The sequence below is a fragment of the Macaca fascicularis genome, chromosome 15 (genome assembly GCF_037993035.2).
Source record: "Macaca fascicularis isolate 582-1 chromosome 15, T2T-MFA8v1.1".
Taxonomy (NCBI): domain Eukaryota; kingdom Metazoa; phylum Chordata; class Mammalia; order Primates; family Cercopithecidae; genus Macaca; species Macaca fascicularis.
This window is the reverse complement of record NC_088389.1, coordinates 83,334,880-83,352,988: the sequence shown is the minus strand read 5'-3', so window position 1 is coordinate 83,352,988 and position 18,109 is coordinate 83,334,880. Positions and strand designations below refer to the sequence as shown.

Here is an 18,109-nt window from a genome sequence, read left to right as displayed (position 1 = left end):
TCACGCCATTCTCCTGCCTCAGCCTCCCGAGCGAGAAGCTGGGACTGCAGGCGCCCGCCACCACGCCTGGCTAATTTTTCTATTTTCAGTAGAGATGGGGTTTCACCGTGTTAGCCAGGATGGTCTCGATCTCCTGACCTCATTATCTGCCCGTCTCAGCCTCCCAAAGTTCTGGGATTACAGGCATAAGCCACTGCGGCCGGCCCTGTACCTTTCATTAACCATTACGGTTCAACTGATGTCATACATAAATTCACGAATCTTAATATACCAAAAATTAACTATGTCCTTCCAACTGAAAGACTTTTACAAATGTAAATTCATGATAAGTACAGAAAACTTTTAAATTTGCACATTTTTTTTTAGTTCACATAATTCAACATCATTAAGTTATTCAGGAAATGTAAATCAAAAATCACAAGATACCACCCTCACTGCCACTCAGGCGGCCAAAAAATAACAAATAATAACAAGTGTTGGCAAGGATGTGGAGAAACTGGAACCCTCATACAATTGCTGGTTGGATGTTAAACGGTGCAGCTGATTTGGAAAGTCTGAGAGTTTCTCAAAATATTAAACATGAAGTTACATCTGACCCAGGAATTTTCTCCTAGAGAAATGAAAACTTACGTTTACAAAAAAACTTCGACACAATTGTTCACAGCATTATTCATGAAAGCCAAAAGTAAAAATAACTCAAATGTCTATCAAGTGATGAATAAATACAATACGGTAACTCAATATAATGGAATATTTGACAATAAAAAGTAATAATGCACTATCACATCCAGGCGAGAGCATGGATGAACCTTGAAAATCATCATCCTAAGTGAGAAAAGCCAGCCACTGAAGACCACTTGTTCTAGGATTTCATCTTTTTTTTTTAGACAGAGTCTCGCTCTGTCATCCACGCTAGAGTGCAATGGCGCAATCTCAGCTCACTGCAACCTCTGCTTCCCAAGTTTAAGCAATTCTCCTGCCTCAGCCTCCTAAGTAGCTGGGATTACAGGCATGCGCAACCACGCCTGGCTACTTTTTGTATTTTTAGTAGAGATGGGGTTTCGCCATGTTGTCCAGGCTGGTCTCGAACTCCTGACCTCGAGATCCGCCTGCCACAGCTGGGATTACAGGCATGAGCCACCGCACCCGGCGGATTCCATTTATAATGAAGTGCCCAGAATAAGAAGAAAGGAGGTTAGCTGCCACCTAGACCAAGGTGGGAAAGAAGATTGGGTAGAAATGGAAAGTAAATGGATACATGGTCTCTTTTTGGAGAAATGAATTATATTTGAATAAAGCTGTTAATAGTTTTTGACAATAACATATCCTATCAAAGAAAACTAATCCATAATTTCACTAACTCAATCTGTTTTCAGCCCACTTATTTGTATATATACATATACAACTATGCAATTTTAATGTATATGATACAAACGTACTCAAAAGCAGACCTCTTCAAATTAAAATGAGTATCTTTTTTTTTTTTTGAGATGGAGTCTCACTCTGTCGCCCAGGCTGGAATGCAGTGGCCGGATGTGAGCTCACTGCAAGGTCCGCCTCCTGGTTTACGCCATTCTCCTGCCTCAGCCTCCCGAGTAGCTGGGACTACAGGCGCCCGCCACCTCACCCGGCTAGTTTTTTGTTATTTTTTAGTAGAGACGGGGTTTCACCGTGTTAGCCAGGATGGTCTCGATCTCCTGACCTCGTGATCCGCCCGTCTCGGCCTCCCAGAGTGCTGGGATTACAGGCGTGAGCCACTGCGCCGGGCCTAAGATGAGTATCTTTTTATGTCAACAATTACTCAACACCTACACAGCACTTCACTGAATAGCTAAACCTACTGTTGGGCCATTTTCCATACCAAATTTTATATTATAAAATCACACTGCTGTAATAAACATATTGCTCAATCTCTACATCTATCTTCACAATAAATTCTAAGAATAAGTGGGTCGGCCGGGCACGGTGGCTCAAGCCTGTAATCCCAGCACTTTGGGAGGCCGAGACGGGCGGATCACGAGGTCAGGAGATCGAGACCATCCTGGCTAACATGGTGAAACCCCATCTCTACTAAAAAATACAAAACAAAAAAACTAGCCGGGTGAGGTGGCGGGCGCCTATAGTTCCAGCTACTCGGGAGGCTGAGGCAGGAGAATGGCGTAAACCCGGGAGGCAGAGCTTGCAGTGAGCTGAGATCTGGTCACTGCACTCCAGCCTGGGCGACAGAGCGAGACTCCGTCTCAAAAAAAAAAAAAAAAAGAGTAAGTAGGTCAAGCCAGGAATGGTGGCTCACATCTGTAATCCCAGCCCCAGCACTTTGGGAGGCCAAGGCGGGCATATCACCTGAGGTCAGGAGTTCGAGACCAGCCTGGCCAACACGGCAAAACCCCATCTCTACTAAATATATAAAAGTTAGCCAGGCATGATGGCAGGCACCTGTAATCCCAGCCACTAGGAAGGCTGAGGTAGGAGAATCCCCTGAACTCAGGAGGCAGAGGTTGCAGTGAGTCAAGATTGTGCCACTGCATTCCAGCCTGGGTGACAGAGTGATGCTCCATTTCAAAAAACAAAACAAAACAAAAACACTAAGAGGAAGTAGGTCAAAGATATGCTCAAGACTCATGAGCTCATAATGAGACTTAAAAATGACAGAAGATAAAAAAAAAAAAAATCTTCCTTGGGCACACAGTCCTACGGGTTTGGTAAACAATGAACCAGATTAGTTTTTCGAGACATCACTATACTACTTCCCAAGGGTACAGCCTTATGCAGCTGTGGTTTTGATGCATTCTTCAAAGCATTCCACTTTAAAATTACATATAAAAAAATCCTTAATATGCTAAGTAAAAGCAGGATATAATTATACATAATAGCAAATACCAAAAAATTGTAAAAGTCAGTCTGAAATAAAATATATCAAAATGTTAACAGTAGGTCTGACTGATTCATTCTTCAAGGCATTTCATTTTAAAATAACATACCAAATGCTTAATACGCACATGCACACAAAAGCAGGGCATAACTATATACGACAGAAACTCCTTTAAAAAATGCATAGACAAGTTTGAAATAAATACACCAAAATACTACCAGGTTTAGGGGTTATTTCTAAAAATAGGCATAAAAATGATTTGTTTCCTTTTATATTTTTAAAAATTTTAACAAGATACACATTCAAGGTAACTTATCTACCAAATTTCAGAGCTGAAAGGAAACTGAGGGATCACCAAAACCTCATTTTAAATATTAGAAAACTAAAATTCAAAAAGACAGACTCAGGCAAGGTCATCTACCTATTAAAACAGCAGAGTCTTAACTTGCAGTGTTCCTTAAAGAGGTTTTGGGCTTTCCTTTGACCACTGTAATACAGTCTTTGAAACATCTCCGAATAAAATATTCATGCTATTTCTCTGTATGTACGAACTCAGACCTCAAACACCAATGTCAAAGCTTGTAAGAGTCAAGACTAATGTAAAACATCCTAAGAAAACTGCAAATCATTAACTGAATTCAATACTAGTTTTGTAATATTGAGGCAACTCAAATCCTACAATGTGTTTCTTACATGGCACACACTTTGAAGCCCTAAGTGTACACATGTGCATCCCTATTTTCCTGTGATTTATAAACAGAGAAAAGCAGTTATTTCTGTTAATTCATTTTTTGTGAGTAATATGTATACCCACAAGAACACACACAAAAATTCAGCTGTTACCCAACTAGAACCCTTTTTTTTTTTTTTTTTTTTTTTGAGACAGAGTATCGCTGTCACCCAGGCTGGAGTGCAGTGGCCGGATCTCAGCTCACTGCAAGCTCCACCTCCCGGGTTTACGCCATTCTCCTGCCTCAGCCTCCTGAGTAGCTGGGACTACAGATGCCCACCACCTCGGCCGGCTAGCTTTTTGTATTTCTGAGTAGAGACGGGGTTTCACCATGTTAGCCAGGATGGTCTCGATCTCCTGACCTCGTGATCCACCCATCTCGGCCTCCCAAAGTGCTGGGATTACAGGCTTGAGCCACCGCGCCCGGCTAGAACTCTTAAAAGAAACAAGTCACAGGCCAGGCATGATGGCTCATGCCTGTAATCCCAACACTTTGAGAAGCTGAAGTGGGAGGATCACTCAAACCCAGGAGTTCGAGACCGGCCTGGCCAACATGGTGAAACCCGTCTCTACTGAAAACACAAAAATTAGCTGGGCTTGGTAGCGCGTGCCTATAAACCTAGCTACTCAAGGAGGCTGAGGCAGGAGAATCACTTGAACCCGGGAGGCGGAGGTTGCAGTGAGCGAAGATCACGCCACAGCACTCCAGCCTGGGTGACAGAGCGAGAGACTGTCTCCAAAAAAAGAGTCACATATACAAAACAGAAATCCTATCAGAGCCAAATATATGAAGCTCAAAACAATAACTGTTGCCAAGTAATATTGCTAAACAGAAAAATCCCATTTTTAACAACATATTAATTCTAACTTGCTGCTTCATTTCTACATTACTAAATCACAAAATATGAAAGTTTATTATAAATATTTTATATTTTATAATAGCATGTATTATTCTATAATAGAAAAACGATTCAACAGACAATTGAATATGCATGCACTATTAGTTATGAACCTGCTGGTAAAAAGAGATCAATAGGGCCAGGCGTGGTGGCTCACGCCTGTAATCCCAGCACTTTAGAGGCCGAGGTGGGCGGATCATGACGTCAGGGGATCGAGACCATCCTGGCTGACACAGGGAAACCCTGTCTCCACTAAAAATACAAAAAAATTAGCTGGGCATGGTGTCGGGCACCTGTAGTCCCAGGTACTAGGGAGGCTGAGGCAGGAGAATGGCATTAACCTGGGAGTCGGAGCTTGCTTCGAGCGGAGATCGCACCACTGCCACCGCACTCCAGCCTGGGCGACAGTGAGACTCTGCCTCAAAAAATAAAAATAAAAAATAAAAAAGAGATGAATAAACAGTTCATCTCATTATTTGGTGTAAAATTTAAGAGAAATCATACAAGTCCCACACCAATACATGCAGCTATGAAACTTGTATAGAACTACCGTAGAAGAAAAAAACTCTATCCTATGATTCATTATTTTCTTCTTGTGACCACTATCAGTACCTCTGCATTGACCTTCACTCCTAAAACTATAAATTAGATGGGTTTTAAAACAGCCTGTGATGTATATTTAAAGTTCCTAAAACTAAGCACCCAACTTCTTTGCATTAAGACAATTAAGAACAATAAGGAGGAAAAAACAGCAAAATATCTTTATTTAAATTTTCTAGACTTCAAAGATATAGAGCTAGATAGGAATATTCCCTCAATTAGCAAAGGTAAGTCAGCAAACCTCAAACTGAGCTGCATTTCAACTTAATAAATACTACTAGTAGAAGTCTTAGAAAAATGGGTAAATCCCCACAAGTCTTGTTCCCAAAATGAAACATAAGTTTGCCAAAGCTGAACATTTTAAATAAATAATAGCTGCTATTTAGTCTTCAATACATGCCAAGCATTGTTCTAAGCATTTTTCATGTCATGTCTTACTACCATCCCATAATTCCGAGGCAAGATATTATTATCCCCACTTTACAAACGAGAAAGAAAAAAACACAAATATAAGTAACCTGCCCAAGATTATATAGCAGGTAAGTGGCAGTCAGGATTCAAAAACAAACTTCTGATCTAGTTGTCTTAAACTCTACATAAACTTTGGCTAATGGACAGCAGATGCATAATCAACAACTGACTTTATCTAGTGCACGAAGCTTTCAATCACCAAATATTTATTTAACAGCTACTAAGTGCCAGGCACTTAAGTTAATGATGACAAGACAGACAAGGTCCCTGCTGATCCAGCTCTTCCAGTGTGGGTGAGAAAAAGAAAAAAGGAAAACAAAAAAAAATTCAGTCATTGTTGCAATGGAGAAAATAAACACAAGGAGGAGGATGTGAGCTAAGATCTAAATGACTTCAAATATTCGATGGCATAACCTTTCCTGCAAAGGGAAAACAAAAGACCTGAGACAAGATGAGGCTTATTTGTACAACAGAAATAAGCGGTGAAAAATGTAATAAGGCTGGAAAGGTAAGCATGGGCTAGTTCGTATAGGGTTTTACAAATAGCATTTGTAGGTAGTTTTTGGTTTTGATTCATTGCTAATGTTAAAATAGGGAGTCACTGAAAGTTTTCAGTGAAATGACATGATCTAAATGGGATATAAAGATCTCTTTGACTAGACAGTTGTACCTCTGTATCCGTAAGATTGTGGATTATCCTTCCCCCACGCCTACAGATACCAAAATTCATGGATGTTTAAGTCCCTTACATAAAACAGCACATATATATAATGCACACCCTCCCATATACTTTAAATCAGGGATCCCAAGTCCCCGGGCCAAGGACCAGTACCCATCCGTGGCCTGTTAGGAACCAGGCTACACAGCAGAAGGCAGGCATTACCACCTGAGCTCTGTGTCCTGTCAGATCAGTGGCAGCATTAGATCCTCACAGAAGCACAAACCCTATTGTGAACTGCACATGCGAGGGATCTAGGCTGAGTGCTCCTTATAAGAATCTAAGTAATGCCTGCTGATCTGAGGTGGAACAGTTTTCATCCCAAAACCATCTCCCCAAACCCCTGCAGAAAAAATGTCTTCCACCACTGCTTTAAATCATCTCCAGATCACTTACAATACCTAATACAATGTAAATGCTATATAGTTGTTAACACTGCATTAAGGTAACGACAAGGAAAAAAAACTATACATATTCAGTACAGCCATAACCATCTTTTTCCCCCAAATATTTTCTATCTGTGACAGGTTGACTCCATGGATACAGAACCCACAGATACAGCAGGCCAACTGTATATGAAGAGTGGAAACTGAAACCAACATAGAGTAAGTAAGTAAAAAAAAAAATTTAATTTTTTTACCCCCCAAGACAGGGTCCTACTATGTTGCAAGCCTGATTTGAACTCCTGGGCTCAAGGGATCCTCCTGCCTCAGCCTCCTGAGTAGCTAGGACTACAGGCATGTCCCAGTGTGCCCAGCTTAGGACATTATTTACAGAAGTCATTACGCATGGACTTGAATTATACAAAGATGATCAAGAGTGGACAGATCCGAATGCATTTGAAAGGAAAAGAAGATTTGCTGACTGACTAGATGTGGAAAGGGGAAAGACTGTAATATGTAATCAAGGATAATACCAAGACTTGGCTTCAGCAAGAATTGAGTCTACGTCATTCCCACTTACTAAAAATCTGCTTGAATATGTTACGTTTAAAATATCTAGTACACGGTCACAGTTAGGGCTCATTGTCTAATATTCAAAACTTGATTGCTGAACATTTACTATGAATGTCCTAAGTAAAATCAGATGTTTGTAGGCCAGGAAAAGAATGCAGTTACAAAAGAATTCTGCTCTAAATTAACAATTAAAAAATCTTAATCTATAAATCAGTTATGAATTAGTACAATTTTCCAAATACCCCTTTCTTCTTGTATGTTTTTACTATCCCATCTCCCTAACTCCTGGCTAGCAGACTAAACTACTTATGCAAAATCCAAACTAAAAAGTTCAAACAGGCCAGGCACAGTGGCTCATATCTGTAATCCCAGCACTTTGGGAGGCCAAGGCAGGTGGATCACTTGAGGTCAGGAGTTTGAGACCAGCCTGGCCAACATGGTGATAACCCTATCTCTACTAAAAATACAAAAATTAGCTGGGTGTGGTGGCGGGTGCCTGTCATCCCGGCTACTTGGGAGGCTGAGGCAGGGGAAACGCTTGTATCTGGGAGGTAGAGGTTACAATGAGCGGAGATTGTGCCACTGCACTCCAGCCTGGGCAACAGAGGAGACACCATCTCAAAAAAAAAAAAAAAAAAATCAAGTAGCCTGTAATCTCAGCACTTTGGGAGGCTAAGGCAGGAGGATCACTTGAAACCAGGCCCAGGAGACCAGTCTGAGCCATGTAGCAAGACTCCGTCTCTAAATAATAACAACAATAATAATAATTAAAAAAAAAATACAAAAATTAGTCAACTACTGTAGTATCAGCTACTTGGGAAGTTGAGATGGAAGCATCACTTGGGCCCAGGAGTTAAAAGGCTACAGTCAACTATGATCACCACTGTGCTCCATCCTGGGCCACAGAATGAGACTTATCTCAAAAATAAAACCTTCAAATAACTACCCTCCCAAATTTTGAGGGGAAAAAAGATCATCAGCAACTTAAGTTTCCAAAAATTAATCTTTTTCGTTTTTTAGAGACAGAGTCTCACTCTGTCACCCAGGCTGGAGTGCAATGACATGATCTCAGCTCACCACACCCTCTGCCTCCTGGGTTCAAGCAATTCTCCTGCTTCAGTCTCCCGAGAAGCTGGGACTATAGGTACACACCACCACGCCCAGCTAATTTTTATATTTTCTTTTTTTTTTTTTTTTTTGAGACGGAGTCTCGCTCTGTCGCCCGGGTTGGAGTGCAGTGGCCAGACCTCAGCTCACTGCAAGCTCCGCCTCCCGGGTTCCCGCCATTCTCCTGCCTCAGCCTCCCGAGTAGCTGGGACCACAGGCGCCCGCCACCTCGCCCGGCTAGTTTTTTTGTATTGTTAGTAGAGACGGGGTTTCACCGTATTAGCCAGGATGGTCTCGATCTCCTGACCTCGTGATCCGCCCGTCTCGGCCTCCCAAAGTGCTGGGATTACAGGCTTGAGCCACCGCGCCCGGCCAATTTTTATATTTTCAGTAGAGATGGGGTTTCACAATATTAGCCAGGCTGGTCTTGAACTCCTGACCTCGTGATCCTCCCGCCTCAGCCTCCCAAAACGCTGGTATTACAGTCCTAAGCCACCACGCCCAGCCCAAAATTAATCTCAAGTCACCGCCCGACCAACATACATATGGGGCAGCACTGCTTTTCCAAAGATAAATGATATAAGAACACTAAGGCAAAAACCAAGTGCATTTTGAAATGAAAATTCAGTATCATTAACTTAACTTTAAAGTTAAATACATTTGAATTCCTTGAATATATCCTAAATTCTTGAATTATTAGTAATTCATTGTCTTCATTAACTACCTAATTACCTATTAACTAAACAACAGTTAAGTTTAGTTACTTGGTTTAGTTTGCTTTGGTTTAAAACGTACATATATTTGGCCAGGCCACGCTTGTAATCCCAGCACTTTGGGAGGCAGGTGGGCAGATCACGAGGTCAGGAGATCGAGACCACGGTGAAACCCCATCTCTACTAAAAATACAAAAAATTAGCCGGGCGTGGTGGTGGGCACCTGCAGTCCCAGTTACTCAAGAGGCTGAGGCAGAAGAATGGCATGAACCCGGGAGGTGGAGCTTGCAGTGAGCCGAGATGGCGCTACATTCCAGCCTGGGCAACGGAGTGAGACTCTGCCTCAAAAAAAAAAAAAAAAAAAAAAGGTACATATATTTATAATGTGAAAATCCTTTCAAATGCTAGGGAAGGGATAATCATTCCTCTTCTGAATTTAAAATAGTAATGTAAGAAGGGACTGTGTGTTCTATAAGACTATAAGGATATATAGAAGTATAAAATCTGTTCCATTTCAGGCTGGGCATGGTGGCTCACGCCTGTAATCCCAGCACTTTCGGAGGCCGAGGCGGACTGATCATGAGGTCAGGAAATCGAGAGCATCCTGGCTAACACGGTGAAACCCCATCTCTACTAAAAATACAAAAAATTAGCTGGGCATGGTGACGGGTGCCTGTAGTCCCAGCTACTGGGGAGGCTGATGCAGGAAAATGGCATAAACGCGGGAGGCGGAGCTTGCAGTGAGCGGAGATCGCGCCACTGCACTCCAGCCTGGGCAACAGAGCAAGACACCACCTCAAAAAAAAAAAAAAAATCTGTTCCATTTCAGACAAAAATCAGAATTAAAGAATTCTAAGCTTATAAAACTGAAAAATGCTAAGGAATGTCCACTCACATTACCACAGTATTTCCAAACTTCAATTTCCAGATCAGAATCCAAACTTCCAGATCAGAATCATCTGGAAGGCTTGTTAAAACAGATTTTTGGCTCCACACTCACAGCTTCAGTAGATCTACAGTAAGGCCTAAGAACCTTTTTTTTTTTTTGAGACAAGGTCTGCAATGGTGAGATCTTGGCTCACTGCAAACTTTGCCTTCCCAGCTCAGGTGACGGTTCCACCTCAGCCTCCGGAGCAGCTGGGACCACATGTGTGTGCCACCACGAATGGCTAATTTTTGTATTTTTTGTAGAGACACAATTTCACCATGCTGCAGGCTGGTCTCCAAACTCCTAACTCAAGCGATCCTCCCGCCTTGGCCTCCCAAAGTGTTGGGATTACAGGTATGAGCCACCACACGAAGCCAAGAACTTACATTTTAACTGAAGTTCCCATGAGATGCTAATGGTGCTAGACCTGACAACACACTTTGAAAAGCCCTACTCTAATATACACTGCACAATTTTCCATTAAAAGATACCTTTGTCCTCTACTAAATTTACTGAAGAGTTTCTTTAGAGTATCCCATGGAATCAGAAATTTATCACTTCTTAAAAATTCTATTATTATACATAGAATACACTTGAACCTAACTCTAATTATGATGAAGGCCAAATCAATTCTGGATCCAAAGTTGTATTTTTTAAAAAACTAATTATGAAATATTGTACTATACCCTTAAAATAAAATATCCAGAACTGGTCAGTCTACAGACAGTAGACTAGTGGTCGTTTAGGGTTGGAGAGGGGAAAGTGATCAACAATAGGTTATGATAGTAAATATACTAAAATCTATTGACTTACACACTTTAAGCAGGTGAACTTCTTTGTAAATTCCATCTCAATAAAGCTATTAAAGACATTGTGTGAAAGTTTATACAGTAGCTAAGCAACATTAAACCAAATATTGCCATCGTAGCCACTCTTAGGAATAGGTAATTCTAATCAGAATAGCAATAGTTTTGTTTCTCCTCATCCCAGGTAAACAACACTACCAAAATTATGACAGACTCCAAACTTCAAGTCCAAAATCAACCAGATCATATAGTATTTGCAAGGCCATTAAATTATAGGTACATAGGAATATTCTTTGGGAAATTAATGGTAGCCTCCAGAGTGATCCCATGCACTTGGCAGTAACATGCTTCAACATTCAGCTGCAATTTTTGAAAAATTTGCTTCACCACATTAGTTCTCTGCCCACATATCCATCAGAGGCAGCAGAGCTTCAGGGACGATATAAACACAAGGAGGGAACTATCTAGACTTCCTCTTCTCACCTTCCCCACAATATACACAGTTTGTATATCTGATATCATAAAACCAAAAATTAGGTACCAAGTAGTCCTTATAAAAAGCACTTACTGCATAGGAATATTAGATAACTTATTAAAACTTTCCCTATATATTTTCATCCATCAATCATTCTTATTGCTGAGAGAATTTCTACTTTCCTTTTTGGTTAAGGAAATATCAATTCCAATAAAAAATAAACCCACAGCATCTGTAAACACTACCTTAAAAATAGAGACTTAAAGGCTCTTTCCAAAGTTCAAAGATTTTAAAGTTTCCTATTACGTTACTATTTCCCCCTTGAATTAATGTCTACTGCCCAATAACCCTGTTAAATTAGCTCTGATTTGCCTTTAAAGCTAACAGGACTTACGTCTCATGAGTTCCAAAAAAGAAAATGGGTAGTTTGTTTGTGGGTGGCTTTACAGCTCCATCAGGAACTTCATCTACCTAAAAGAAAAGTGAGAAAAATTAAAATATTTTAAAACACACACACCTCAACATTTATCTGAATAAACGAGAGCAAAACATCCAAAAAGGATCTGTTATAAAATGGACCAGTTCTGCAGGCCCATAATCTCCTATCCCCAAATCTGAAACCCAAGAAACTCTGAAAACCAAAATTTCTGTTAAAACTCATTTGGTGGCAAAACCTGGACTGACACTGTGGGTATCAGTCATTTCTTTTGTCCACCTACTGTTTCCACTGTTCTTTGCAGATAATTAAGATTATCATGTGCTATTCCAGACCACACCAGAAGCAAAATATATGGTATATGTACTCTCCCTGCCTTCCTAAAATCCCAAAATTTGGAATTATTAATCATATCATCATTTCAGGTAAGGAGTCTGAATCTATTTGACAACCCTAAATGTTAGTTCTGCAGGAAATCTATACAAATAACAGAATAATGTAAAAGCAGACATTGACAAAAGTTTAAATTAGTACCTCCCGAAGTCTGAAAAGCTTATGAAAAGATCCTTCACTAATATGCCTGAATCACATGAGGCTAGCTGTTCCTTTTTCACTGCTCTTTCAACCTTTTAAATTATGTAAGGCAGAAATCATCAGGTGCTATCACATCTAATATATCCATAATACTTGTTACTTTCCCTTATCAATAAAGGAAAAGCAGACCTCAGGACTAAAGCAGTACTACCTAGCTAAAATTTAACAACATGTCGGCCAGGCATGGTGGTTCACGCCTGTAATCCCAGCACTTTGGGAGGCTGAGGCTGGTGGATCATGAGGTCAGGAATTCAAGACCGGCCTGAGCAATATGGTGAAACCCCATCTCCACTAAAAATACAAAAATTAGCCCAGCGCGATGGCAGGTGCCTGTAATCTCAGCTACTCGGGAGGCTGAGGCAGGAGAAACGCTTGAACCTGGGCAGCAGAGGTTGCAGTGAGCCAAGATGACGCCACTGCACTCAAGACTGGGTGACAGAGTGAGACTCTGTCTTTTGAAAATCAGCTGACTTTGTTAAGAAGGGGGCTGACCATTAGAGGACCTACTATCCCCTCTGTAATTATTATGGTGTTGCAGAAAAGACCATGAGGATGACTGAACTGGTTATTTGTGAGGGAAGTCTAAAGGCTCTCACACATCAACAGAATCATTACCACCCAGTATCTCTAGGGACCTATTTCCCCACCAATATGATGAAGATCACATCTGTTATCTGAACTTTGTGGGAAGGTCCCGATAATTGCAAAAATGCTTAATCCCTTAAGATATAATTTCTGTTAACCCAGTTCATATGCTTCTTTCTGCTAGCAAACAACTTTAAGAGTTTATGCAAATACCTAGCACCTATAGCCTTTAACAAATGCCAGGCAAAATTCGACTTTTTTTAAATGATTATTACTGGTAAAGGATTATGTACATGAATGTTTAAGACTTAAAAATTAAAGTCTGGGACATGTAGACAGAAATGTTAAAGCAAAAATTGCAACAAGAGGTGTCACCTTTACAGCTCAGACTTTAAATATGTACTCTAAACTCTCTACAGCAAAGATTTCAAATTTCTAATGAAGACAGAAAAAGGAAATCATTGTTGGACACAGAATACACCAAAACTAAATGCAGCTGTTTCTCAGAACAAAATGACGGGGAAAAGGGAAAAGACAAACACTTCCCTTCCAATCCAAATGAATTGTTAAATAAGGAAAACACTGTGGTCTTCCAAAGGCTACCCTATTTTATTTTCAGTAGCACTCTTAGTCACTTAACGTGAGCGTGGGGAGGGTGATTTGGGAGATTTTTAAAACATTTCATTGGCTTTCAACTGCACTGTGGCATGCAAATCAGAATACAGATGTATTAGACAACCTCAGATTTTCAAACACCTCAAAATAAACAAGGATACCTCGATAATCATGAAAAAGTATATTAGAGGGGCCTTAAACCTGATCAGTTTCCCTAGGCTCCATTTGAACGTGAATTGTGTGCATTATATGTACTACAGGCTGTGGAGGGTATAAAGAAATTCCATTTAAGGTTGTTGCCCTCAGGCTCACAATATACTTGGAAGTCAAAGCATACACAGAGTAAGAATTAAAACAAAAGATTATCACGAAAGGAATAGATTAGAAAGTAAAATATATAGACAAGGATTATGACTAAGGATTGTTCAAGTAAGACTGCACCGAAAAGGCAGACTTTATAGGCAAGGAAAAAAGCTTTGGAAGGAAACTTGTGAACAGGAGTCTACGTAGAGCAGCTAGATGGAAGAAAGTCAAGGAACACTGATCATTTTACACTTGGATGGCACTCTCAACTCCTAGACAGGACTCTGTTATCTAATGGGTGTGTTCCCCCATTCCTCTTCCCTGCTGACATAACTAAAACTATAGAATTTAATTATTTTTAAGAAACATTTTCAAAGCAGAGTAAATTAGTCGAAAATAAACGGCTTGGAAAAATACAACTTCAGAACACCATATAAGTATATTTTTAAAGGATCTCGAGTTTACCCAATCTAATGGATTGCAACATATTTTAGGTCCTATTTATCACTGTTTTAGAGCCTGGGTACCACCATAAACAAAAATACCCCTTTTTCTAAAAATGGAGCGTATGTCTTTAAACAGTCTCAATTCCTAAATGTCACAAAACATCCTGGGTCTTTAATCATTTCTCTGTACCACTAGATGTGAACTCAGGAATCTGGTCCACACCTCCTTTTTGCCTATTGGAAACAAAAAGGTAAAACAACTTCTTCAAGGTCATAAACACCTAAAATAAAAAGGGGGAAATGAATTTTCTGGCCCTTCCTCGGTGCTAAACTACTGTAATACTTTCAAGAATATCCAGTCCTGAATCTCTGTATTAAACAAGCAAATCCAGAAGGCCTCATCAAGTACAAGGTATTTTTTTAAAAACCCTGTAAATGCAATTTAACCACATACGCACTTCTCTGACATCCAAGAGTTTGTGTGTAATCTGCACAAATTCCAGATATTTTGTACTTGATCCAAAATTACGGAAATGTCAATGTTTCAATAATTTTTAAACCAAATTCATTCTTCATTATTTCACCTACAATGGAATATTAACTAGTAACGCATTTAAGTATTTCCTAGGAAAAAAATCTGTCCAAGTCGGCCAATAAACCATAGAGAAATACACAGGTATGTAGAAACGTCTGAATTTTTATAATTACATGGGAGATTATTGGGTAAAAAACTAAAATGAAAAATCAGGTTACAAATGAGACTAAAGCGAGGGAGAGAAAGGACAGAGGAAAAAATGAAGAGACACGGTGGGCAGCAGGCCTCCGGGGAAGAGGGTAGCACTGCTAAGCGCAAGGGCTACAAATCACTTACTCGAGCTGGCCAATGGGGATAACCTTTCATCTTGGCGAAGATGAGGTCTCCAGGTTTGAAATCGCGAGTCATGTTTCGGGGGCGAGACCGGGGGTCCGAAGCCCGGGAGGCGGCTAGGAGATGCGGCGGCGCGGGGATGCGGGCGGCGGACACTGGCCGCCCACGGGCGGGGGATGATGCCTCGGGGCGTCCCGACGCGCCTGCCAGGGAGAGCACCGAGGGCGGTTAAAGCGAAGAACCCCGAAGGGAGGGGCCGCAAGGGGAGGGGGAGGGGAGCCGGCGGGTGGGGGTGGCAGAGCGAAGGGAGGGCCGCCTCCCGCTCCTCCCCCGCCAGTGCGCTGCCTCCGCGCCGGGGCAGGTCCTCCGCCCCGCCACCCAAGAGACGCCACCACCTGAGGCGGGGATGCTGCCCGGCCCGAAATCTCCCGTCCGCTCGCCCCATCTTTCTCCGGGCTTTTTCCACCGGGCTTAAGCCCTAGAAGGGAGGGGTTGCATGGGAGAGAAAAAGGCAGGGATTCCGAGAGGCGAGCGGCCCCCTTCCGCCCACGCAAGGCCTCCCCCGCAACCTGCTGCCCAGCGACTGCAGCCTCGGCCCCCTCGGCTCCCGGGCGGGCCGCGTCCACTTCTCCGCTACAGCCAGGAGCGAGGCCACCGAGGGGGGGGGCGGGGCGAGTCCCCGTCGCCCGCTCACCTGCCGGGGCCGCGGGCGCCGACGCTGCGGTTGCTGGCCGGTCGCCTTTACCCGCGTCCACGCAAGCCACCTGCGCCACCAGCTGCCGCAGAGGCGTCTCAACGGCTCGGAATCGCAACCGCGCCGCCGCTGCCGCCGCCGTAGCTGCGCTGCTCCCGCGCGGCTCCCGCTCGGCGCCCGCTAGCACTGGGGCGCGACCACCTGCTTACCGAGAGAGGGGGGATGATGCAGCACCCGGCGAAGGCGTGTGGCTGCGAAGCCGATTTTCTGAAAACCCTAGGTCCCCAAGTTCGCTTTCATGTAACAAGTGCATGCAGATGGAGAGGGAGACGCAAGCGAAGAAGAAAGGACTGGGCGAAAATAGCTCGGCCTGCCGCAAGTTCCCCCTGCGGTTTGCAGAGTGGTCGGGCCCGGCCCGCCCCTGCTGGCCTCTCTGCGTGTGTGTATTTGTATGTGTACTGTATGTAAAAGGCGGGGAGGGAGGAAATGATTGTTGTGGACGCGGTTTGGGGGCGGGTATCCGGGCCTGTATCCCTTGGCTGCGTGTTAGGGAGAAACTGGCAGTAAAGCTTCATGTTCTTGTATCGTTTTCCAGGGTGGGGAGGCCTGAAGGCTGCTTTTGCGCGGTTTGCATCATCCAAAAAAGAGGAGCTGTACGAAAACCCAAAGATGAAATTGGAGCATGCGGCGGTTGCAGGGTGTGCTGCATGTAGGCCTCTTGCACCTCGCTGAATGGGCCTTGTAGTCTCCTTTTCCTTGAAATTGTAATATGAGAGAGCCCTATTTGATTTCTTTTACATTTGAATCACCAAGAACTATTAAGAAAAATGCAACCCTACCGAATGCAAAATGCGAAGGGTGGAAAACAATTGACAGGAAAACAGAAATCTTTTAGATAGGATGTGGGTTCGGGCCCTAACTAAATTTTAGCTGCATCTAAATTTTTTCTCCCTAGTAGAATAGGAGCTGGTACAATGTATAAGTGTTACTAAACCTCAAATATTTTCTCTCTTAAAATGCTTTTCAAGGGATTTTAAAGATTATTTTATTTTTTGATCCTTTAGAGAGGCTGAAAATATTTTTAAACAGAATGTTAAGAAAAAAAAATAAGAATAATAAGACGTATTAGCACCTAGATAATACTGCTTTAAATACGGGACTCAACTGGAAATGAATTAGGAAAAGTTGTTTTGAGCTGGTAAAAATTGAGATTTTTTTTTTTTTTTTTTTTTTTTTTTTGAGACAGAGTCTCGCTTAGTCGCCCAGGCTGGAGTGCAGTGGCGCGATCTCGGCTCACTGCAAGCTCCGCCTCCCGGGTTCACGCCATTCTCCTGCCTCAGTCTCCCGAGTAGCTGGGACTACAGGCGCCCGCCGCCTCGCCCGGCTAATTTTTTGCATTTTTAGTAGAGATGGGGTTTCACAGTGTTAGCCAGGATGGTCTCGATCTCCTGACCTTGTGATCCGCCCGCCTCGGCCTCCCAAAGTGCTGGGATTACAGGCGTGAGCCACCGCGCCCGGGCGAAAAATTGAGAATTTTTTGAAAGCAATACAGCATGTCTTTAAATAGGAATGAAAGAAGACAGTCCCAAAGTAAAATGTCCTGCAAGGAGTTTCGAGAAACTATACCTGGGCAATACACGGAGAGTTCCAAGTGGAGCAAAAAGAGAAATTGGCTGCCAAAGGAGAAGGAAGGGTTGGTGATATGTCTTGAAGCTTCTCATTCTAAATTTGAATTTAATGTGTGTAGTAGGAAGCTACTATAGGTTGCTGGCAAGAAAGGGGTAAAAATGATTATTTAACCAGTTCTTGATGTTTCAAGGTAAATAATAGTAGAAAGAGGCTGGGGGTAAGTGGAGTACTCACGAAATGACCCATTTCTCAGTGAGACTGGTGACTAAGAAAGGGGAAGGAAGAGCACAACTAAGTAATTACACAACGGAATAGTTGTCAGGTGTTGGCTATAAATTATGCATAAGAAAATGTGGAAAAAGATATGTTGAAGAAAAGCCCAAGATACAGAGAGACCAAAGCATCATCCAGCAACCATTTTTGTGTGTGTGTTTGTGTGCACTTTATTTGTTCTAAACCCTGTAAGGCCTTGCTACTTCAAGTGTGGTCCAGGGCCCAGCAGCAAGGGCTACCTGGGAGCTCAGGTAAAGCTCAGCCCTTCCGGAGGCCTTCTAAATCATAATCTGCGTTCTAACAGGATCCCTAGGTGATTCTTACGCATATTCAGTTTGAGAAATTGCTTTAGAGGATACCTCAGACTGTAAGAACTTCAAACTAAGGAAAA

General features: G+C 42.4%; 1 protein-coding gene across 6 annotated transcripts in view; it reads right to left on the bottom strand.

Annotated features, from left to right (window-relative positions):
• Positions 1-16,004, bottom strand: part of PSIP1 (PC4 and SRSF1 interacting protein 1) — a 51,497-nt gene extending 35,493 nt beyond the window's left edge. For all 6 annotated transcript variants that reach the window (XM_005581682.4, XM_074017437.1, XM_015437134.4 and 3 more), the window contains exons 1-3: positions 15,817-16,004; positions 15,126-15,325; positions 11,670-11,746 (exon numbers count right to left, since the gene is read on the bottom strand). In XM_005581682.4, coding sequence (XP_005581739.1) covers positions 11,670-11,746; positions 15,126-15,197 — 149 coding nt within the window. In that variant the 5' untranslated portion in view covers positions 15,198-15,325; positions 15,817-16,004. The remainder of the gene's footprint in view (positions 1-11,669; positions 11,747-15,125; positions 15,326-15,816) is intronic.
• Between the last annotated feature and the right edge of the window lie 2,105 nt (positions 16,005-18,109).